The 22477-nt window shown below is 58.6% G+C and overlaps 1 protein-coding gene across 4 annotated transcripts; it reads left to right on the top strand.

Moving 5' to 3' along the window:
* The first annotated feature begins 9836 nt into the window (after positions 1-9836).
* Positions 9837-15118, top strand: LOC119712197 (myosin light chain kinase, smooth muscle-like). Of its 4 annotated transcripts, none has more exons than XM_038163159.1 (11): positions 9837-10016; positions 10838-10950; positions 11279-11436; positions 11754-11844; positions 11948-12151; positions 12360-12577; positions 13420-13543; positions 13621-13773; positions 13938-14058; positions 14283-14373; positions 14713-15118. In XM_038163159.1, exons 3-11 carry the CDS (start codon positions 11421-11423, stop codon positions 14835-14837), a joined length of 1143 nt encoding a protein of 380 aa, XP_038019087.1. In that variant the 5' UTR covers positions 9837-10016; positions 10838-10950; positions 11279-11420; the 3' UTR covers positions 14838-15118. The 4 variants fall into 4 exon arrangements, with proteins under 4 accessions (XP_038019087.1, XP_038019090.1, XP_038019089.1 ...); XM_038163162.1 differs by lacking the exon at positions 9837-10016 and adding an exon at positions 10025-10277; XM_038163161.1 differs by lacking the exon at positions 9837-10016 and adding an exon at positions 10025-10282.
* Positions 15119-22477: the final 7359 nt, after the last annotated feature.

Raw genomic sequence — 22477 nt, 5'->3', positions numbered from 1 at the left:
CCCTTTTTGTTCTTATTTTCCCCCTTTTTTTTTTCAATTTTAATTCTGCTTAATGAGCTGAAATAGTTAAAAGTACCTGGAAGGGGGGTGAAACGGTGTGTGATGGACACAGAGAGGTAGGAGCAGCTTCAAGTCTGTCTGTTTGCCGAAGGCTCACTTCAACTTGACTCTGTTTCCCCGCAGCTCTGCAGGAATCCAGGTCATTAACTCAAATCTGGGCAAAAACTGCCCCCCCTCCCAAAAATCTACTTCAAGCTACAAGTGAGAGGAAAAACCTTAAAGTTTTGGAGCGGCCCAAGGAAAAGTTTTGGTAGTCAGCGCTTGGCCTGTGAAATGGCTGACGAGGGAGCAGGGAAAGGCGATGGCTCAACCTCCCTCCTGCTGCTGCACCTGAGGGGGAGGAGGAGGGAGAAGCTCCGAGCGCTGGAGCTTTTTGGGGGGCACACAGGTCCGTGAAAGGGTGCAGCGGGGCAGGGGCTGGGGCAGCCCGAATGGGGTCGGGATGGCGGGCGATGGAAGCTGGGCCTGGGCAGCTGCCCGGCCGGGGGAACGGGGCATCGCCACGGAGCCCGAGGGCAGGTGCGGTGCGACCGGCTCGGGGCTGGAGAGCTCCCGCCGGCTTTAACCCCAGCCTGGCCAAACCCCAGCTCCTCGGGGCAAAAGCAGCCTCGTTCAGGGGGCGAGGACAGGGCCGTCCCCAGCGCAGGTGGGGCGGTGTAAAATCGGGGGATGGAGCTGCTGGAGGGGGATCACAGCGATTTTATCCCCCCCCCGCCCCCATCCAGCTCTGGGGCACGGCGGGGGGAAGGAAACGAGCCAGGGCCACTTGCTCAAGAGCCCGGGAGCCAGCGGCTCCTTCCCGGTGCCATGACATCACCGCAGCGCCGGGGAGGGAGGGCGATGATCCTGCGGGATCCTGCGGCTGGGATGGGGCCGAGCCCCCGTCCTGCTCCGGCCCGGGCCCGGGCCATGCTTCCCCGCAGAGCGATTCCCTCTCCGCGGTTCCCACAAGAGGCGTTTCCTCCCGGGGCAGGACGCGTGGCCGGTGGCACCGACGGGGGCCCCTCACGGTCCCAGCTCTGTGAAATGCAGCTCCCGGCACCTGCTTCGTGGGAAAACCTCGATCCGAGGGGATATTCTCAGTCAGGTTTTGCCCTCACACCTGTCAGGTTCAAGTCCCTGGAATCAATGTTTTCTCTACAAGTGCTCAAAAAAAATACAACTTAGAAAAACCCGAAGCAAACAAACCAACTCAAAGGACCATTCCAACCTCCTCTGCCCCCACCCACCTCTCCTGCTTTATTCCATGCTGTTTTAACCAGGTTATCCTGATCCCAAGGGCTCGGCGCAGCTCCTGTGCCCAAAGCTCCTGCAGACACAGAGCAGGGCCGTGCGGGGACCTTTGAAACCTCCGAGTGGATCAGGAATGGGCAGGGAGAGCTCCCCATCCCGAGGCTGCCCAGCAGCTCCGGAGCCAAGGAGCTGCCTGTAGCTCACCTGTGCGAGCCCGGAGCCACAGCAGCAGGGACAGCTGGGGCTGGGACCCAGAGGGCACGGGGGACCCAGAGGCTGGGACCCCGGCACAGCTCGGCTTGGAACCCGGAGGCTGCCATCATGGAATGGTTTGGGCTGGCTGTGACCCTAAAGACCATCCAGTGCCAACCTCTGCCATGGCGGGGAGGGCCCAGCGGAGGTTCCCAGAGCAGCTGGGGCTGCCCCTGGTTCCCTGGAAACATCCAAGGCCAGGTTGGATGGGGCTCGGAGCAGCCTGGAGCGTTTGGTGCTGCTGCCGTGGCAGGGGGTGGAATGAGATGGGCTTTAGGGTCTCTTGCCACCCAAACCATTCTGTGATTCTCTCGACAGGGATGCCACGAGGCCCGGCAGGAATCACTTCCCCAGGGCTCCATGGCTGTGGGAAGGCAACACCAACACTGGATTTAGGGCACCTGGGAACACAGAGCATTGGGAGCCCCTGTGGCAAAGGGCTTTCCCAGCTCCTCCCCTCCCAAGGGTTTTGTTTTCAGAAGAAAAGGCTGAAATTCTGTAATGGGGAGAGGCAGAAATCACAGCACCAACACAAAAATGGAGACTGCTCCATCCCATGTGCAGGAATGGCCTTTCCCCTTGGACAGAAGCAATGCAGGGACACAGCAGTTCCCTGGAAACACTGCAAATCCAAGAAGGAAGTGTCTCTTGGGGTGAGGTGAGCCCCAAATCCTGCCCTGGCACACAGCAGCCCCTTGGAGTCACTCCTGGTGCTCCTTCTGTGGCAGCGGCTCCCTGATCCCATTCCAGGGCTACACCCAGGGACACGGCTCTGGCACCCCACCGTGCCCTGCCACCACCTCACTGCCCTAACTCCCCCTCGCTGGCTCCACCTTCCCAGGACACGCTGGTGACCCTGGGTGACACAGGTGGCATTTTGGTGAAACAAGAGGAGAATCTGCAGCAGCTGGTGGGGCCGTCACAAAAAACCTGCAGCTCTTTGTGCACCTGCAAGAGAGCAAACCCTGGCTGGCAGCTCCAGCCCCTCGGGATTGATCCCCTTTGCTCCCTACAAACCCTGGGACACCTGGGCAGGGGCCAAGCTCACAGCTCAAACCAAGTGTGACCCTCACGAGTTTGACAAAAATCAGCTTGAAACTGCATTTTCAGCTGTCACAAGCATTTGAAGACACACAATAAACCTCCCAGCCCTGGAAATGCAGCTGGCACATAAAATATAATGGAATCACAGCATGGATTGGGTTGGAGGAACCTTAAAGACGAGTTCCACCCCACTGCCACGGGCAGGGACACCTTCCACTGTCCCAGGCTGCCCCAAGCTCTGTTCAACCTGGCCTTGGACACTTCCAGGGCTGGGGCAGCCATCACCTTTCCATATGACGCTTTGGAATTCAGGACCTGCTAAAGCAACATCTGCAGAGTCACAACAACAAATACAATTTAAAAAAAACAAACCACCCCACCCACCGAGTGCCTAAATGTAAAATAATCTGGTTTTAACTGGCTGACCCACAGCGCAATCCGCACTTAGAGCAGAAGGCTCCCAAATCTCCCCGTTTTAAACCTAAACCCAGCCCCACAAATACCAGGGGATGAGCTGGTGTTATCGGCCTTTGCCGAGGCAGCAACGGGGCTGGCAACTGGAGCTCCACCGAGGAGCCGTGGGGAGGCTGCGCCAGCTCAATCCCTCCCCAGCGCCGAGCACTCCCAAAAAAATGCCATTTTGAGTTTTTAAAGAGCTGGCTTTTGACTTCGCACGGGGAAAACAACGCAGCAGGTGCTTGCCCAGCCCCGGAGGGGCATCGCTCCCTCTGAGCTCGGGGTCGCTGGGTTTGTTACCGCCCGGGAAGTTCCCCCGGGCCCTGGCAACAGCCGAACGCTTTTGTTTTTGAGTCTCGGAGCTCCCCGGCGGGGAGGCCATGTTAGCCGAGATCCACTGGATCCGGCCGGGATCCCTCCGGGAACCCCGCGGGCCGTGGCTGAAACGTGTGAAACAAAGGATTAAATGCCAGGGATTATCTCCCCCACCCCGAACGCGGTGTGTGAGGGACGGCACCCCGGCACATCCAGCCTTCCTGAGGTTCCCAGTCCCAACTTCCATCGAAACTGCGCCGTTCGTCCCCGCCCTGCTCTTCAGGGGGGCAGGCAGGGCCGGCCCCGCACGAGATGGGGCTGCGGCCGTCCAGAGACGTTCGAACGCCGTTTAACGCCGATTCTGATCCAAAACCGGCCCCAGCCCCCGCCCCGTAACGCAGGTGCAGCCGGAGCGCTCCGGGCCGGGCCGGGCCGGGCTCCTCCACCCCACGGCTCGGGCCCCGGGGAGGACGCGCAGCTCCGTGAGGCGCCGGGCAGCGCTGAGCTCCGCTCCCGGAGCGCTGACGGGGAAACGGCCCGTGGCGCCGCGGCACCGGCCGCCCATTAGGGCCGGCCCGGGGCCCCCCGCTCCGCTGGCGGGACAGAGCCCCGGCTGGGCCGCCCCGTGCTGCCGGCTCGGGGCCGCGGACGGGACCCCGGTCCGCGACGGGAGTGGGCCCGGCCCGGCCCGACCCCTCACACACAAAATGGCGGCGGCGGCACGGCTCCCGCTCCCGCTCCGCCCGTCCGGCCGCCATAGCCGCCGTCCCGGCTCCGCCGCCCTGCGGCCAATCGGAACCCGCCGTGCCGCTGCGTGACGGCCCGGCGGAGCCAATGGAAACGCGAATGGCAGAGGAAGAGGCGGTGCCTGTCTCCACCGCGAGGCATTGCGGGGGTTGTAGTTCACCCACGCGTGGCGGCGGCGGGGCCGCGGCGGTTGCGGACTCGCCGCCCCAGGACGCCCCGCGGCCGGACGTGTGGGCGCTGTGTCACGGGCCGGGCCCGCTCCTGCCGCGGGGCCGAACCGCGAGCAGCGGGGCCTCCCGCAGCCCCGAGGTGCCCAGGGGGCTGTGCACGGCCCGGAGCCCCTCGGCGGGGCGGCAGGGCCCGTGGGGCTCCGCGAGGAGGGTTCTGGCCGGGCTGGCGACACCGAAAGCGCTGAGGGCTGCTCGGCCGGGGCGGCCCAGGGGGCCGAGGCCTTGCTCCGGCGGCCCGTGCGGGGCCTGGATCGAGGGGGTGACCCCAGCGCCTCAGGGGGGTGTTCGGCCCCAAAGGAGAGTGTCTGAAGTTTAACTCCCTAATGCTCTGTCCTTCCCCAGAACCGTTCCAGCAGCAGCAGACACAGATCAGGATCACAAGGGGCACACTGAGATCGCAGTTAGATGGATCACAATTAGCACGCACATGCCATAATTAGCAGACAGTGTCCCCTCGGCACGGTGGGAGCTCGGTGTGCTCAGGGGGTGACAGTTCTCCCCCAAAATCACCTGTCTGGTGACAGTTCTCCCCCAAAATCACCTGTCTGGTGACAGTTCTCCCCTCAAATCACCCGTCTGCCCAATTCCAGCTCTGCCGAGGGCTCCTCCCAGGGTTATCTGGCCTCCATCTCAGATCTCCTGGAGAGAAGTGACCTACAGGGCAAAGTCCATGAGCTTTCCCAAGGCTTTCAAGGGGATTTTTCCCCACTGGTTGTGCCCCTTGCTGGCTGAGCTGTGGGGTGTGGGCAGGGGGTTCAGTCAGCAGGAGTTTTAAGGGAATGTGTCCTTGGGGGACCAGGGCACGTAAAAGGCTAAAATAAGCAATACAGTTTGCAAATAAAAGGAAAAACAAAACAAAACAAACTCAGAAACCTCCTCACTATAAATCTGAAAAGTCCCTCTCTTCAAAGCTGGTCATCTTGAACTCCCATTTTCTGGGGCAGGCTGGGCTCAGGCCCTGTCCCTGTGTGATTTTTGGGAAGAATAGTTCAGGGAATGAACCTGAGCAGCCACTTGAAGCATTTGGAATTAAATTCTGATGTTACAAAAAGACAAAGAGGTTTGCTGGGGGTTTGTGGATTTTTTGGTTTTTTTTTGTTGGTTTTTTTGGGGGTTTTTTTGGGGGGGTGGTGGGGGATTTTTTTTTTTTTCTGAGCTGGTAAATCCCCAATCATCAATTCTCCTCCCCATGATGTGATTTTAATAAGTGGGGGTTAATTGTGCCGAACATTTTCTGGCCAGTGGGTTGGTGTTGGGTATGGCCTGGCTGTTCCTAAGGGGGAACGGGGATGGGGAGGTGTAAAATGGGCCAAATCTTGGGAATTAGGTGGGGAGGAAGGGCACAAATCCACCTCCTCCTGGACTGCCCCAGTAGGAGCAGTAAAAGGGGGACAGAACCCCTTTTGCAGAGCTTGGTGACGTTGGTGCCACATCCCCTGAAGGGGTTTCCCGTCATAGGACCGTGTGCCCCCAGCCCCTGGGGGCTGTTCCTGTCCCCACAGGCCAGGATGGGGACATTGGCCCTGGCACAGCCCTTCCAGAGGGTTTGTCCCCGTCCCCCACCCTGGTCTGTCGGGATCTCCCTGGGAGCCAGCAGGGAGGCAGAGCCAGGAGCTCTGGGGTGCTCTGGGACAGGGGGGCTGGTGCTGGCACCCCCTGAGCTCTCAGATGTTCTCCCCGTGCTGACCCATCCCACAGGCCGGGAAACACCCATTTTTGGGGATTTCAGTATCAGGAGCTGTGACATCAGTCCCCAGCTAGCGCAGGTGGGCTTTGACTCCCGGCGTGTCCCACCTCTGGGGATTTTGTGCTGTCAGGGGGACAGAGCCTGATGGCAGCCTCAGCCATGGGATCCTCTGCTTGTTCCTGCCCTTCTGTGCTTGTTCTGCCCTTCCCTGCCTGCTCCTCCCTTCCCTGCCCTGCCCTCCCTGCCCGAAGCAGAGCACCAGGGGAGCAGGCAGGGCTTTGGGGGAGCCAGGAGCAGCCTGGGGTGCTGATAACCCCCACACCTCCGGGCGTTGGGCTTATCTCTGAGCCCAGCTCCGGCCCCTCCGCCGCTCCCCCGCCGTGCCTTTAGCCACCGTGAGGCTCTCTGAGGTCCCGTGGGCCATTATTTGTCACCTTGGGGGGTTGTTGTCAGGGTGCAGTCCCCCTCCCCAGGGCGCTCCCTGGCCCTGGGAGCACCGTCAGTCCCGTCCCTGACCCCGCTGCACCTGCCCAGGGCTGAGGAGCAGGTCCAAGGTCCCGAGGCTGCTGGAGGAGCTGAATCAGCCAACCCCACACAGGGACAGGCTGATTCCCGAGCTGGTGCCAGAGATACCGTGCTTTATAGATCCAGATTGATTTATCTGCCATGTATTTGGGTCTTTTCCAGCCATATTTTAGCTTCTCCACACCCTGGCGTGTCTGGCTGACCATGACCAGCCCCGGCTGCCACCCTTGGGTCCTTGACCCCTTGTGGCATCCCAAAGCCAGGGTGCCACAACCCTTTCCACGCAGTCAGGAACGATTTTGGGACAATGGATGTTTGCACAGCCTGCAGAACGAGGTTTGACCCCAGCACTCAGCAACCAGGACCCAGCTCCCAGCAGCCACCACCCAGCATTCCATGTCCCGGCATCCCGCATCCATCCCCCAGCATTCCGTGTCCCAGCATCCCAGCACCCCCAACTCCCGGATCCCAGCGCTCCCAGCATGCATCAGCCATGACTTCCAGCACCCAGCTTCCCACCCTCATCTCCCAGTGCTCCCATTTCCACCAGCAGCCTGCACCCAGCTCCAGTGCTTCCAGTGCTCCCAGCAGGCATCAGCCATCGCTCCCAGCACCTGCACCCAGTTCCCAGTGTTTCCAGCATTCCCAGCACTGATCTCCCAGTGTTTCCAGTGCTCCCAGCACCAAGTTCCCAGTGCAGCCAGCTCTCCACACCCAGCTCCCAGTGTTTCCAGCACCCATCCTCCAGCACTCGCAGCACCCAGCTCCCAGCATCCAGCTCCCAGCACCCAGCTCCCAGTGCTCCCAGCTCCCAGTGCTCCCAGTATCCAGCATCCAGCTCCCATTGCTCCCAGCTCCCATTGCTCCCAGTGTTCCCATCGCTCCCATTGCTCCCAGTGCTCCCCGTGCTCCCATTGCTCCCAGCTCTCCCAGTGCTCCCATCGCTCCCAGTGCTCCCATTGCTCCCAGTATCCAGCATCCAGCTCCCAGTGCTCCCAGCTCCCAGCTCTCCCAGTGCTCCCAGCTCCCAGTGCTCCCAGTATCCAGCATCCAGCTCCCATTGCTCCCAGCTCCCATCACTCCCATCGCTCCCAGTGCTCCCATCGCTCCCCGTGCTCCCATTGCTCCCAGCTCTCCCATTGCTCCCAGCTCTCCCAGTGCTCCCAGCTCTCCCATCGCTCCCATCACTCCCATCGCTCCCAGTGCTCCCATTGCTCCCAGCTCTCCCAGTGCTCCCAGTGCTCCCATCGCTCCCATTGCTCCCAGCTCTCCCATCGCTCCCATCGCTCCCAGCTCTCCCAGCGCTCCCATCGCTCCCAGTTCCCGGCCGCTCCCCCGGCCGCGAGCGCTGCGGGGCGCCAGAACCGCACGCGTGTGCCCCGCCTGGCCCCGCCCACCGCTCCCAATAAGGGCATGGTCACGCCCACCGTGTTGCGCAACGCGCCGGCCTCGCCCAACCCGGAAGCCCCGCTCCGAAAGTCCCCGCCCCCCGCCGTAGCCCCGCCCCCAATGCGTGCGCTGTCGGCCCCGCCCACCAGCGGCGCCCCCGGCTGTTGGCCCCGCCCCCCGCGTCCCGCCGTGTCACCCCCCGTGTGTCGCCTCTGTGCCCCCGGGACCCCCAGGTGTCCCCAGACCTTGCCAAGTCCCCTGTGCTTCCATGTGGCTCCATCCGTGGTGTCCCTGCTGCCCCCACCGCTGGCGTCCCCGTGGAGTCCCCCCGTGCTCCCCCATGTCCCCTGTGTCCCCCCGTTCCTCCGATGTCCCCTGTCCCTCGCATGTCTTCTGCATCCCTCCATCTTCTCCATGGTCTCTGCGGGCCCTGTGGGCCCTTGTGGCTCCCATGTCCCCCCGTCCTCAGTGTCTGCTGCCTTCCCCGTGTCCCCTCCATGTTCCCCTGGTCCCCCCAAGTCCCCTGAGTACCTTCATGTGTCCCCATGCCATGATGTCCCCTTTGCTCATGTCCTTCGTGTGCCCCATGTTCTCCCTGTGCCCCTGCCCCCCCCCAAAGTCCCTCGTGCCCTCCATATCCCCATGTCACCCACGTCCCCACACACATCTGGCACATGTGCTGAGTCTTCCATCCCAGGGAAATGGGGAGCAGGGACCGTGTCCCCCCTGGGTGTTGGGAACAGGGACTGTGTCCCCCCCTGGGTGATGGGAGCAGGGACTGTGTCCCCCTGGGATAACAGGGAGCAGGGGCCGTGTCCCCCTGGGATAACAGGGAGCAGGGGCCGTGTCCCCCAGACGTCACTGAGCCCTTCCCTCAGGCACAAGGGGCTCAAGGACAGACGGACACCCAGCACCCACTGATGTCACCCTGTCCCCCGTGCTGTCGCTCAGCAGCACGGTCCGCAGCTGGGCCTGCGGTGACACCGTTTATCGTAGGAGCTACGGAACAGCAGAGGCAGCTGAGCCTGCCCGAGGGCCCTGACTCCACCCAAAGGGGAAGGGGTGAACTGGGGGGGGTCTGCTGGGCACCCCATGGGCAGCACAAGCGGGTTTGGGGTTGGGGGAATCACCTGGGAATCCCATCCCGGCCGTGCCACAGGATCCCCGGGCAGGTGGGGACACCTTGAGTCCCAAAGCAGAACACGTGGCTGCCTGCTGTTACTACTAATGATTAATTAATTCGATTAATCCATTCATTTTATAAGGTACAAGGAGAGGGCGTCAAGGCACAAGGGAGGGGACAAATCCGAAGGGAGAGGTGCGGGACAGGGCCGGTGAATGGAGCGCTGTCGGTAGCGAGACAGTCCCAAAGGGTGGGATCGATCTGCTGTCGATCCCGGCAGCAGCAGCCAGCTGTCCCTGCCGCCGATGCCTCACGGATGCGATGCTCCGTTCACCGGGAACGCGGCTCCAGCGGGACCCACCCTCCAGCCAGGCTCTCCATCCCGGCCCTGCCAGCCCTCCACACATCCCCCAGACCCCAAATCTTTCTTCTGCTCCTTTCCCCGCTGCCGTCGGGACCGGCGCCAGGCCGACACTGACATCCAGCGGCTGCCGGGCTCCCTCGCGTTCCGGGGCCGTCTCCGGTCCCCACGCACCGGGAGCTGCCCCGCACCGCCCGCCCGGCCTCGTCCTGCCCCGGGAGCGCCGCAGCCGCGGCCGGGATGCGCCCCGCCGTGCTCCAGCTGCCTGTCCCCAGCCCGGCCACCCCCGTGTCCTGTCGTGTCCCCGCAGTCGATATCCCAGCGGGGTCCAGCCGAGCGCCGGCGGCACCGCCGAGCCCGGAGCACCCGCGCATCCCTCATCCCGGGGGGACCCTGCCCGCCGCACCCCCGGGCCCGCCGCTGGCAAGGTCGCGGTGACAAAGGCACGGCGAGGTCGTGGTCACCCCGCCATTGCCCTGGGGACATTTGTCCCCTACTCCCTGCCGGAGCCCGTGGACTTTGAGCCGAGCCTGGGAGCGGCGCTGGGACGCGGCTGGAGGCGCTGGCATCGCCCCAAAGCTCCCCGGACAGCAGGTAACCCCAGGTGACACCCCCTCCGCCCCGGCTGCTGTGCCACCGCGGTCCCCAGGGATTCCGTGTTCCTGTGCGGTGCCCCTGCCTGATGGCCGGGTCTGGAGTCAGCTCCGGGAGAAAATCACGGTGCTCTTCAAATCGGGGCAGACGGGGCAAACGGCAGCACCGGGCGCCAGAGCGGCCGCACGCTCCTGCTCTCGGGGGATAAAAGCTGGGAAACACATTTTCCCTCCACACCGCCTGCTTTGGAGGCCCGGAGGAGTTTAGTGAGCCCCCATTCACCTTCAGCCCGCTTCCCTGGAGCCGGGGCCGGGCTCCCCCGGGAAGCCGCAGCCCGGGGCTGGTGCTGGGGGGAGCGATGGGATATTGGCTGCAGGTGGAGCAGAGACGGGGGGACAGGTGTGGGTGCTCAGCGCCTCTGCAGGAACGCACCCATGGGTGCGATGGGGGCGGGGGTTGGCCGGGGCTGGCTGGGCTGCGGATTTAACCTGTGAGAGGCCCTGGATTCTGCACAGGGGCTGGGAGGGCAGAGCAGGGGGTCTCTGCTGTGTAGTGAGGTGTGTTTGGTCTGTGCAGCCCCCCTGCCCCGGGTTCCTCTGCCTGAGCTCAGCTTTGCAGACCTGTGCCCTGCACGGTGCCCAAGGGGGCGTTGGGGCACGGGCTGGGGACAGCCCGTGGGTGCTGGGGGTTGTTTATCCCCCAAGTCCGGAAGCGCTCTGCTGGGAAGGAAAGGGAGGGGACAGCCAGGACTGCTCGCAGCGCCGGGCTGGGAGGGATGCTCCCAGCTGTACCCCGAGAGATCCCCATTTGTGTGGTTCCAGGTGTCCTCAGCCTCCAGCATCGCCCCTTCCCTCCCTCCCCGGTGGCTCTGCCGTGACTGGCGAAGGGCAGCGAGCTGCGGGTGGCTGGAGCAGGAGGGGCTGCACGGTGACAGGTCAGTGCTGCGGCTCCGGGCTGGGGTTTGGGTGTCGTTGCCTGACACCCTTGGGTGTCACTGTCTGTCCTCCCAACCCTTCTGGGGACAGAGCAGTGGAGGGGACGCTCAAGGAAGCAGCTCCTTTGCCCTGCGAGTGTGGTTTTCCTGGGGATTTCCTGGCTGATGTAAGACAGTGCATGGGAAAAACATCGGCTGGGACTATGGGAAGGGGGTGTCCCCATCCAAAAGGGGCCTTGCTTAAAAATCCGGGTTGGTCCTTTTGGCTCCGTTGGGGGATGGGGGGTGTGGGTGCCAGTGAAGTGATGCCAGTGGTCTCCTGTGGCAGGGAGAAGGTGCAGAGCCCCAGGGAGCAGCTGGAGCAGAGACACGGCCATTACCTGCCCCAGCACCCCTGTCCAAGCCTGGGGGACACATCCGGCGCCTGTCCTGACTGTGCCAGCACCCTGTGAGGAGCCCGTGGTACCACCATGTCCCAGGCAGGAGGTACAGCAGAGCCCCAGGGGACTCCAGCAATGGTGTGACCCCTGTCCATCCCCTCCATCAGCACCAATCTCCATCCCATCCTGGCCCCATTTCTCCTGGATTTTTGATCCTAAAAGCACCTTTCACCCCAAACCTGGCTTGCAGGGCGCTGGGCTGCCCCAGGAGCTCTCCCCAGGTGCCATCCATGCTGTGTGGGGAGGGTGGTTGCTCCCAGATGGAGCAGGGGGGACACTGAAATTAGCACTGGAGGGGAAGACAGGCCTCTGATCCCAAAGCATGGGAGATCCCTGCATGGCCCACCTTAATCCATCCCCCAGAAGCTGAGGAGGCCTTTGAACACCGCGACGTGGTCATCAACAGCCAGGACAAGGTTTCGGATGTGTACACGCAGCTGGAGAAGCTGGGGGAGTGAGTGAGGGTCCCGTGTCCCCACCCCGGGTAAGGCCCCTGGCTGTCCACGCACAGCCCTGGTGGTGGTGGCTCCTCCATCCCTCCTCCTCCTCTGTCCCAGGGGGAAATTCGGGACTGTGTACAGGCTGCAGGAAAAGGCCACGGGCAGAATCCGGGCTGGGAAATACTTCCGGACGCGCACGGCCAAGGAGAGGCAGGCGGCGCGGGCCGAGGTGGAGCTGATGAACCTCCTGCACCACCCACGCCTCGTGCAGTGCCTCGACGCCTTCCAGGAGCCCGCCCGGCTGGTGATGGTGATGGAGTAGTGAGTGAGGGGCAGTGCTGGGCTCTGCAGGTGGGGAGGGGTCCCTGTGCTGTGGGATGGATGGATGGATGGATGGATGGATGTGGAACCTGGCAGCTCTGGAGTGCTGAGGTCCTCCCAGAGCGCTGAGTCCGAATTCTCTGCTGGGGCTTCCCCTCCTTGGGGCTGGTGAGACCCCCAAGTGTCCCCAGCCCCTGGCTGTCCCCAGCGTGGCAGGTGGGGAGCTCTTTGAGCGCATCGTGGACGATGACTTCGAGCACACGGAGCCCAGCAGCGCCCAGTACGTGCGGCAGATCCTGCAGGGGCTGCAGTTCATGCACGGCCAGGCCATCGTCCACCTGGACCTCAAGCCTGAGAACATCGTCTGCGTCAGCCCCGGCAGCCACTGGGTCAAGATCATCGACTTCGGCTTGGCACGGAGGCTGGGTCAGCACCAAGGGGCTCCTGGGGGTCCAGGGCAGGGACTGGCACTGCCACAGGGACGGATCTGGCCTGGCACAGCAGCGAGGAGCCCGGTGTCCTCCTGCCTGGGCCCCTCCTGACAGCCACCAGTGCTCTGGGCAAAGCTGTGTGTCCCCAGCCCCCGAGCTGTGTGTCCCCAGCCCCCGAGCTGTGTGTCCCCAGCCCTGCTGCTGAGGTGGAGACCCCCCTGTGCCCGTGGGTGGTTGGCACACAGAGAGGCTCCAGGAGAGCACTGAGCCCTGCAGTGGCCTCGGAGGGTGGCAGCTCCACTGTAGGAATGTGTCCCTTGTTGACAGGGTGACAGAACTGTCCTTAGTCTCCTTAAAAAGGAAAAAAAAGCCCAGAAGTTTCTTTCCTCAATTAGGTAAAAAGACACCTCATAGGACCTGGGGGACTTCACCTCAAACTTAAGGATCACCAATTGGACAGAGGCCAAAAGGTCCTGGCTGAGCAATTTACTAGAAAAGAAGAGAACAAAGAAAGGAATGGCTTTTGTGGGGTGTTTTACCAGGAGCAAGGACCTCGTGCACTTGGATTGGTTTTCCTCTGTAAAGAGCTTTGTTATTTTGCCCTTTATTAAAACTCTCCTGTTTCCAGCACTCCCACAGAAGCCATCCTGCTGATTTTATGCCTTCTAAAGTAGCTGAGCTATCTCAGGTGTGATGTAGATCTCCAGAAGCTCATGAGGCCTAGCTTGAGGATGCCATACACCACTCCACCTGGCACAGGGGCTCCTCTGCCGGGGCTCTGTTGGTGTGTCCTCTGCCCCAGGGAGATCCCAACTGGCTCCTGCCTCCTCTCTGCAGCTCCAGACACCCCTGTGAAGGTGCTGCACGGCACCCCCGAGTTCATGGCTCCAGAAGTGGTCGCCTTTGAGCCCGTGAGCCTCTCCACAGACATGTGGAGTGTTGGCGTCATCTGCTACATCCTGTGAGTGCCCTCCTGGGCAGGGCAGGCTGGGCTGGGGGGGCTGAGCTCTCGCTGATGCCCTGGGGTCACCTCTTCAGGCTGAGTGGGGAGTCACCCTTCCAGGGGGACAGTGACATGGAGACGCTGAGCAACGTCACAGCTGCCCAGTGGGGCTTTGAGGAGGAGACCTTCTCAGAGATCTCCCAGCAAGCCAAGGACTTCATCAGCCAGCTGCTGCAGAAGGAGCCCTGGTAGGGCCTGGGGGTGGCTGTGGGCTGCTCAGCAGGAGCTGGGCTTGATTTTGGAGTGCTGAGGGGGTGGGTGAGGGAAAGCTCTGCCTGTTTGGTGGAGGGGACACTCCAGGTGAGGGTCTGAGGGTGGAGGAGCCCCCCATGACCCCCTCTGTGTGCTGCAGCCGGCGGCTCCCCAGTGCAGGGGCTCTGCTGCACCCCTGGCTGCAGCTCCCCCAGCCCAGCAGCCCCAGGGTGCTGTCCAAGGAGAGGATCAGGCAGTTCCTGGCACGGAGGAAATGGCAGGTACCTGCTGGGGTGATGGGGACAGGGGGTGGCTCTGCTGAAGGGCTCAGTGCCCCTGGTGGGGTGATGGGGACAGGGGGTGGCTCTGCTGAAGGGCTCAGTGCCCCTGGTGGGGTGATGGGGACAGGGGGTGGCTCTGCTGAAGGGCTCAGTGCCCCTGGTGGGGTGATGGGGACAGGGGGTGGCTCTGCTGAAGGGCTCAGTGCCTGTTTTCTTCCCTCCAGAAAACAGGCAAAGCCCTGCTGGCTCTCAAGAGGCTGACCCTGCTGTCCCAGAGCCCGGAGGGGAAGGGATCAGAGGCTCAGGATGAGGAAGGTGATGGCCCCTGAAGCATCATTCCCTATTTCCCCCCCCCCCCCCCCCAGCCCATTCTCTCTGCTTTGCCATCTCCACCTTGTTCTCCTGGGCAGCCTCCTCCTCTTCTTGCTCCACCCTGGATGCCCCTAAACACCAGGCATGGCCCCACGGTGCCATTTCTGCTCCAGGGCCTGAGGTTCTCTCCGTCCCCATCCCTGTGGGGGGTCTCTGATGCAGCCCTGGACAGGCTCGTCCTGCTCTGTGTGCCCCAGAGCTGATCCCCACGGGTGCCTCCAGCACGGGGGAGAGGTTGGATCCAGCCGGCTCCTCACCATTCCCTCTGCCCATCTCCTGCAGGCCCGGAGAAGGAACAGCCCTCCAGAGCTCTGCCCCAACAAGGTGCCAACCCCTCGGAGCTGCTGCCAGACCAGGAGGAGGAGGAGGAGGAGGATGGTGGGAGCACTGCAGCCTCAGGGCAGTGACAGCGTGGCCCCGTCACCCCCATCCTGGACCACCTAGAGATGGGGATGGTGCCCCCTCCAGCAGCTCCCAGCGTGACCTGGCCAGCCTGGGGCAGAGCCAGCCCCCCCTGGGAGTGAGCTCTGGGGTCCCTGCCCTGCTGTCCCTGCCCGGTACCTGCCACCAATAAAGCACTGACACTCTCTGCACTCTGTGCTGCTCCCATTTCCCCCAAACTCGCTGGGCCAGCTAGGAAAGAGCTGCTCAAGCTGTGCCCACCCTTTGGGAGCTGGCATCAGCCTCTTGCCACCTGGGCCACCAGCCTTGTCATCTCCAGGAGTGACGGGCACAGCAGCCGTGGGTAAGAAGAGAATTCCTTCCTTATCACAGGGGTTGTCATCATGTCCTGAGCTCAGGGTCAGCCTTGAGGCCTCTGCTCTGTCCATTTCTGGGCCAGCTCTGGTTCTGGTGGGGCTGGAAACGGCTGTGGGACCTCCAGCCTTGGCCTGGAGAGGCAGAACTTGGTGTTTGGGAGCCCCGGGGAGGAACAAGCCCAGGCACACGCTGAGGGACACCCAGCTTGGGACAGAGCTGGGGCTGGGGGTCCTGCTGGGCCCCGGGGTGGCCACTGACCCTCAGAGTGCCCTTGGTAAAAGGGGGTGAGTGGAGCCTGGGCTGCAGGAGCGGAGGAGATCACTCCCAAAGTCAGTGAGGGATCATTCCCAAATTCACCGAGGCCACCCTGCAGGGCTGAGCTGTGTTCTGGGACCCCACTACAGCAGTGGCAGGGACACACAGGGGACAGTTCCATGAAGGGTGAGGGAAACTCTGGAGCTCCTCACCCTCGAGGAATGGCTGGGAGAGCTGGGGTGGTTTAGGGAAGAGGAGGCTCAGGGGTACCTCCTCACCTCACATCAATGCCTGAAGGGAGGGTGAAAGCAGGCTGCAGTGCCCAAAGCCATGGGCACCACCTGGAACACCATCCCAACCTCAGGAAAACACTTTTTTTTCCTGCTGATGGAGCACTGGCACAGGTTGCCCAGGGAGGTTGTGAGCTCTTCATCCTTGCAGACATTAGAACTCTGCCTAGCCCTGGAGCAGAGATGGGGACCAGGTGCCCTCCAGAGGTTCCTTCCAGCATTAACCACACAGTGAGTCCATGAAAACCTCCTCCTGCTGGACCAGGGCTGGGTGCTGCTCTCCTCCAGCACCTGCTCCTGCCAGAGGCCTCCTGGAGGTGCCCTGGGTGGAGCAGCCCAGAGCTGTGCCCAGTGCCAGGCTCCAGCTGTGCCAAATACTGCACTTCAACCCTTCCTCCTCCTCTGCCTGGAGCAGGGCCAGGAGGAAACGGCTCCTTTTGTTAAACAGAGCCAAATCCACCTGCTCCGTGGGGGGACACGGCTGAGAGCTCTGCCTGGGACACAGCTGAAGGGGACACCGAGCCTGGGAGCAGCTGCTGGAGCAGTGGGGCCAAATCTGCTTTGGGCACTTTGCTGAGCCCTCGGGACGCTGGTGGCTGTCACAGCAGGAGGATCCAGGCAGGATTTGGCATCCCGCAGCCTCCAGAGATGGCAGAGCAGAGGCTGGGGGCACTGTGGCTCTTCTCTTGGGCTCAGGGGGAGGGATGTGTCACCTCCCTGTCCCCTCCTTGTGGGACAGGCTCTCCGCTGCCCAGGCAGTGACTTGAATTTCTGTGGCCAAGGCTTGTTCCTGTTCCTGGTGGCCACGGCTGCTGGGTCCATGTGACCACGGGAAGCAGGAGGGCACTGGGGGGTGGCAGATTGTCACCTGGCCAGGGCTTGGTGCTCTTACCTCTTGCTGGAAATGGAGGATGAAATTTAAGAAGGGACTTTATTTGGAAACTTATGTATGGACCTGCTGCTGGTGAAAGGGGAGCCCTTTTGGAAACCCCCAATATTCCCTGGAGAAAAGGAGGCTCAGGGGGGCCCTTGTGGCTCTGCACAGCTCCTGACAGGAGGGGACAGCCGGGGGGTCGGGCTCTGCTCCAGGGAACAGGGACAGGAGGAGAGGGAACAGCCTCAGGCTGGGCCAGGAGAAGTTTGGATTGGAAATTAGGGAAAATTCCTTCCCCCAAAGGGTTCTTCAGCCCTGACACAGCTGCCCAGGGCAGGGGTGAGGTTTAAAAGCCCTGTGGATGTGGCACTTGGGGACATGGGTGGCAGTGTTGGGGAATGGCTGGGCTTGATCTCAGAGGGCTTTTCCAACCACAAGGACTCTGTGGCTCCTCGCAGGGCGCAGCAGCCGGGACAGACATCCTGACAGAACTCACCTGCTTCCTCTTCCTCCCCTGTTCTCAGCAGGAGCCGTGCATTCCCTGCTCCCAGTTGGAGAAGAAGCTCCTTAGAAACAAATAAACAAACAAAAATATTCCATCTTCTGCCCACAGCCTTTCCCCTGCCGGAGCAGCAGAGGGAGGCTGCGGAGCCCCTTTCCCACAGCTCACATCCCAGTTTTTACCCTCCGTCTATTCCATGTTTTCCTCATTACCCAGATTCCAAGCCCATCCCTGGGGAACACGCTGAATGTGCTCAAGCTGCAGATGATAAGCAAACACCAAGTTGGGTATAATCAATCCCTTGATGAGCTATTTACCATGTGACATTACCAAAATATTTCTGGTTGGGAATGATGTTTATCTTCCTCTGCTTTCCAAACTCCTCGTAGCCCTGAAAATCCAAGTCCCAGGACTCCAGGCATGAACTTTTTCTCTCTTAACCTGTATTTATACTGTAAAAATCTGATTTACCTACAGAAGAAGCTTATTTACTGACAGGAGCCACGTATTCCTTCTCCTTCTGCTGCTTGCCACGGCTTAACACACTAAAATCTGTAATTCGGGAAGAAATGGAGAGTGAATTATACCTGGAACTCATTACAGCCACCAAGAAATTCAGCAGTGCTGAAAATAGAATTCTAATCTCAGGATCTCAGAGGCAAAGGAATTAAGATCTTGTCCTTCCACCAAGACAGACTCTTGGGCTGACCTTCACTTCAGCCACACAACCCCAGAGAATGTCCTCAAGTCCTCAGGGATGCTCCATGGGGGGGGGGAAAGGGTGGGTGATGTCACCTGGGGAATCTTGAGAAGGGGTTCCCCCCTTATCTCGGGTGTTTCAGGTCCCCCCAGGTCTCGCTCTTTGAGGAACATGGGGTGGGATCAGCTGTCCAAACACCCTCAAGTTTCTGGAGCTTTATCCTTCAGTGCCAGGGGCTCAGATAACCTCAGGCTGTGCAGTCCAAACCTGGGAATTCTTGTTTGGATGAGGGAGTATTGCCTGGGTAGCTCTAACATCACGAAATAGGGTTTTTTTGTGGACCTGCAAATTCAGGGGAAAAAAAAAACCAAACCCATTCCTGTGTTTTCCAGGGAATTGAAATTAATTAAGAACACGAACTTAAGTGTCTAAAATCACCTTTAATGTAAGAAATGTAGCCCTGGGCACATACTGAAGATGGTTATTTGAATGTGTCATTTCTAGAATGGTTTTTTTTTTAAGGGCTTTTATCACAGGAAGCGAGCAGCCCTGGGCTCACTGGAGCTGCCAGGTAAGCACCCTCGTGTAGCAAACACCAGGAGAGCAGTGAGAGAGAAAACACAGGAGGACGAGGACAGGGTGGTGACAAGGGTGTGAGGCAAGGGACCAGATCCTCACCCCCATGGACAGGCCAGAGGCGAGGGTGGCTCGAGGGAGGGAGAAGCTGAGTGTGCTGGAGGAACATCAGGAGCACCGGAGCTAGGATGCACCTGCCTCCCAGCAAAGCTCCTCGGGTGAAGAGGGCACCCAGGGGGTTGTCCTCGCTTCCCAAAGGTCCCAGCCAGGATCTGAGGGGTCAGGAAGCTCTTGGAGGTCACAGGAGCTCAAGAACCACTGCAGAAGAGCAGTGAATCCCCCCACCACCCACGGGCAGTCTGGGTGCTTTTCCCATCTCCAGAGACATCCCGGTGCCCAGAGCAGGGATGAGGGGTGGGCAGGATGCTCCTCCAGAGATATCCCAGTGCCCAGAGCAGGGATGAGGGGTGGGCAGGATGCTCCTCCAGAGATATCCCAGAGCAGGGATGAGGGGTGGGCAGGATGCTCCCCCTGCTCATCCTCCTGCTGCCAGTGGTGCAAGGACTGTCCTGCCCCAGCTGCCCCAAACACCTCCAGCAGCCCAAAATCCAGCCTGGCTCCCTGTTTCCAGCCCGGTTCCATGCTGGTGGGGATCAGCAGGATCCAAACCCCTCCCAGATCACCTGCCCCTGCCAAGGACGGTCCCAGGCCGTGTCACGGCCGCCTTTCCCAGCCCTGCCCCTCGCAGCCCTGCCCGCGGCCAGGAGATGGAACTGTTGGCCTGGCCCTGCTTTTGCTGGGGCTCCAGAGCCTCAGATCCCAGGAGCCTTTTCCAGCCGAGGCCAGGGAGGCACTGCCGGGACGTTCCCACAGCTCTGGGGTTTCCTGCCCGCAGCAGCTGTGGCTGCCCCACCCTGGAGGTGTCCAAGGACAGGGCTGGGAGCAGCCTGGGACAGTGGAAGGTGTCTCAGGGGTGGCACTGGGTGCTGTTTGAGGCCCGTTCCAAACCAAACCATGCCATGATTCCATGCTTATGGAGGTCCCAGACGGTGCCCTGTCCCACAGCAGAGCCTGTCCCCGGTGTGGGATGGAAGCCTTGGTCCCACACATGGTCCAGGGGACAATATTTTCCCTGGACGCACCTCTGGGACACATCAGGATGTCCCGGTGCCCACAGAGGGCTGCGATGCCTTCCCTTAGGAACCTGGATCAGGAGATGAAATGTAACACATTTAACGAGAAGCTGAAATATTTAACGGCAGAGATTTTGACTGCAAAATTCAGCCGTGGGATGTCAGAACAATCCCGAACAGGGGTGATCCCGATTCTGGCGCTGCTGAGCTCTCCATGAGTCCTCTCCCAGCTCCCAAACCCCCGGGGACGACGGGATGGAACCCAGGGAATGGGCGCCTGCTGTCCTGCCGTGTCCCCTGCACCAATCTGGGGTTTGCAGAGGGCGGGGGAGGTTGGCAGAACAGGCCCGGCGCGTTCGCCCGGTCCCTGTGGTGCCGCGGGTGACGCCTGGGGACACCCGGTGACACCTGGTGACGCCTGGCAGGGTCCCTGCGGCGCCACGGGTGACGCCTGGGGACACCCGGTGACACCTGGCAGGGTCCCTGCGGCGCCGCGGGTGACGCCTGGGGACACCCGGTGACACCTGGCAGGGTCCCTGCGGCGCTGTGGGTGACCCCTGGGGACACCTGGTGACACCTGGCAGGTCCTGCCGGCCCGAGGGGCGGATGTGGTAGCTCTGGGGCTGGGCAGGGTTTGGGACCACGGCGGCTCCCAGGATCCCCTCTGGGTCCGTCCCCGTCCCTCGGAATCCTTCGGCCTCTCCTCCAATCTCGGGTTCAGTAAATTTCACCAAAACTCGGGGAATCTCATCGAGTCCACCCAGTCCCGGCGAATCTCGCTGAATCTCACCAAATTATGGTGAATCTCACCAAATCTCACCAACTCCCTCCAAATCATGGTGAATCTCACCAAATCTCACCAAATCATGGTGAATCTCACCAAATCCCTCCAAATTATGGTGAACCTCACCAAATCTCACCAAATCCCTCCAAATTATGGTGAACCTCACCAAATCTCACCAAATCCCTCCAAATTATGGTGAATCTCATCAAATCTCACCAAATTATGGTGAATCTCACCAAATCTCACCAAATCCCTCCAAATTATGGTGAATCTCACCAAATCTCACCAAATTATGGTGAATCTCATCAAATCTCACCAAATCCCTCCAAATTATGGTGAATCTCACCAAATCTCACCAACTCCCTCCAAATCATGGTGAATCTCATCAAATCTCACCAAATCTCAACAAATTTTGGTGAATCTCACCCAATCTCACCAAATCCCTCCAAATTTTGGTGAATCTCATCAAATCTCAACAAATTTTGGTGAATCTCATCAAATCTCACCAAATTATGGTGAATCTCATCAAATTTCACCAAATCCCTCCAAATTATGGTGAATCTCACCAAATCCCTCCAAATTATGGTGAATCTCATCAAATCTCACCAAATCCCTCCAAATTATGGCGAATCTCACCAAATCTCACCAAATTCTGGTGAATCTCACCACATTGTACCGAATCTCCCCAAATCCCATTGAATCGCTCCCAATGATGGGGAATCTCCCCAAATCTCCCCAAATCTCCCCAAATCTCAGTCTGTCCCTGAACCTCGCTGTGTCCAGCAGCTCTGTGCCGTGCCCGCTGCCCTGGCAGGGCTCCCAGCAGGATCCCGGGATGTGCCCGGGGCTGGATCCGGTGCCACATCCCGATCCCTGGGCCCGGGGTGCTCTGCCCGGGGTGGGGACACTGTGGGTGCCAGCCCAGCCCTGTCCCCTGTCCCTGTGAGCCCAAACTGTTGGGCTTTGGCCCAAAAATCAGAGTAAATAAAATTTAAAAAAAATTATTATTAAATATAATAAAAAATCTAAAATTAAATAAAAATAAATTATATAAAACAGTAATTAGTGACTGTAAGATAAAAGGAAAGTCAAACAAAAAGCCTAAATAAAAAATAGAAATAAATGAGAATTTTAAAATAAAATAAATAACACAATGCAATAAAATAGGTAAATAAAATGTAATGAAATAATGCCTACGTAGAACAAAAAAATTAAAGTAAAAATTGAATAGATAAATAGAATGGAAGTGAACTTAAAATACGAATAGAATCAAATGAGATAAATTAGACAGGATAAAATAAAGGGAAAACAGGAATAAAAATAGAATAAAGTAACATAACAAAATAAAAAACTTAAGAACAGGATTTGAAAATAAAAATAAAATTAAATAACAAGAAATTAAAATTTAAAAAATGGAAAATAAATTTAATTTAATTTAATATTAATTATTATTAATTACATTTAATAATAAATTTTATTAAATATATTATTAAAAGTGAGTCTAAAATAAAGTAAAAAAGAAATAAAATAAAATATATAAAATATAAATTAAAAAATTAATAAATTTTAAAAATAAAAATTAAAATAAAATAAAATATATAAAATATAAATTAAAAATAAATAAATTTGAAAAATTAAAAATAAAATAAAATAAAATAAAAAATAAATCAAAAATAAATAAATTAAAAATAAAATAAAAAATATAAAATATAAAATATAAATTAAAAATAAAAAAAATAAAATAAAATATAAATTAAAAAATAAATAAAATAAAATAAAATAAAAAATATAAAATATAAATAAAAATAAATAAAATAAAATAAAATAAAAATTAAAATATAAAATATAAATTAAAAATAAATAAAATAAAATATATAAAATATAAATTTAAAAATAAATAAAATAAAATAAAATATATAAAATATATTAAATTAAATATAAAATAAAATAAAATAAATTAAAATAAAATAAAATATAAATTAAAAATAAAATAAAATAAAATAAAATAAAATAAAATAAAATAAAATAAATAAAACCGAGCCAGTGGGCTGCAGTAAGCCCCGGCGGGGCAGCAGCGCTCCGCTCGCTCCCGCAGCCGAGCAGGTGCCGGGGCCGCCTCTGGCGGCGGGGCGGGGGCCGGGGGCGGGCCGAGCGCTTATAGGCGATAACGCCCC

This window comes from Motacilla alba, chromosome 27 (genome assembly GCF_015832195.1).
Source record: "Motacilla alba alba isolate MOTALB_02 chromosome 27, Motacilla_alba_V1.0_pri, whole genome shotgun sequence".
NCBI classification, from domain to species: domain Eukaryota; kingdom Metazoa; phylum Chordata; class Aves; order Passeriformes; family Motacillidae; genus Motacilla; species Motacilla alba.
This window is presented reverse-complemented; position numbering and strand designations above follow the sequence as displayed.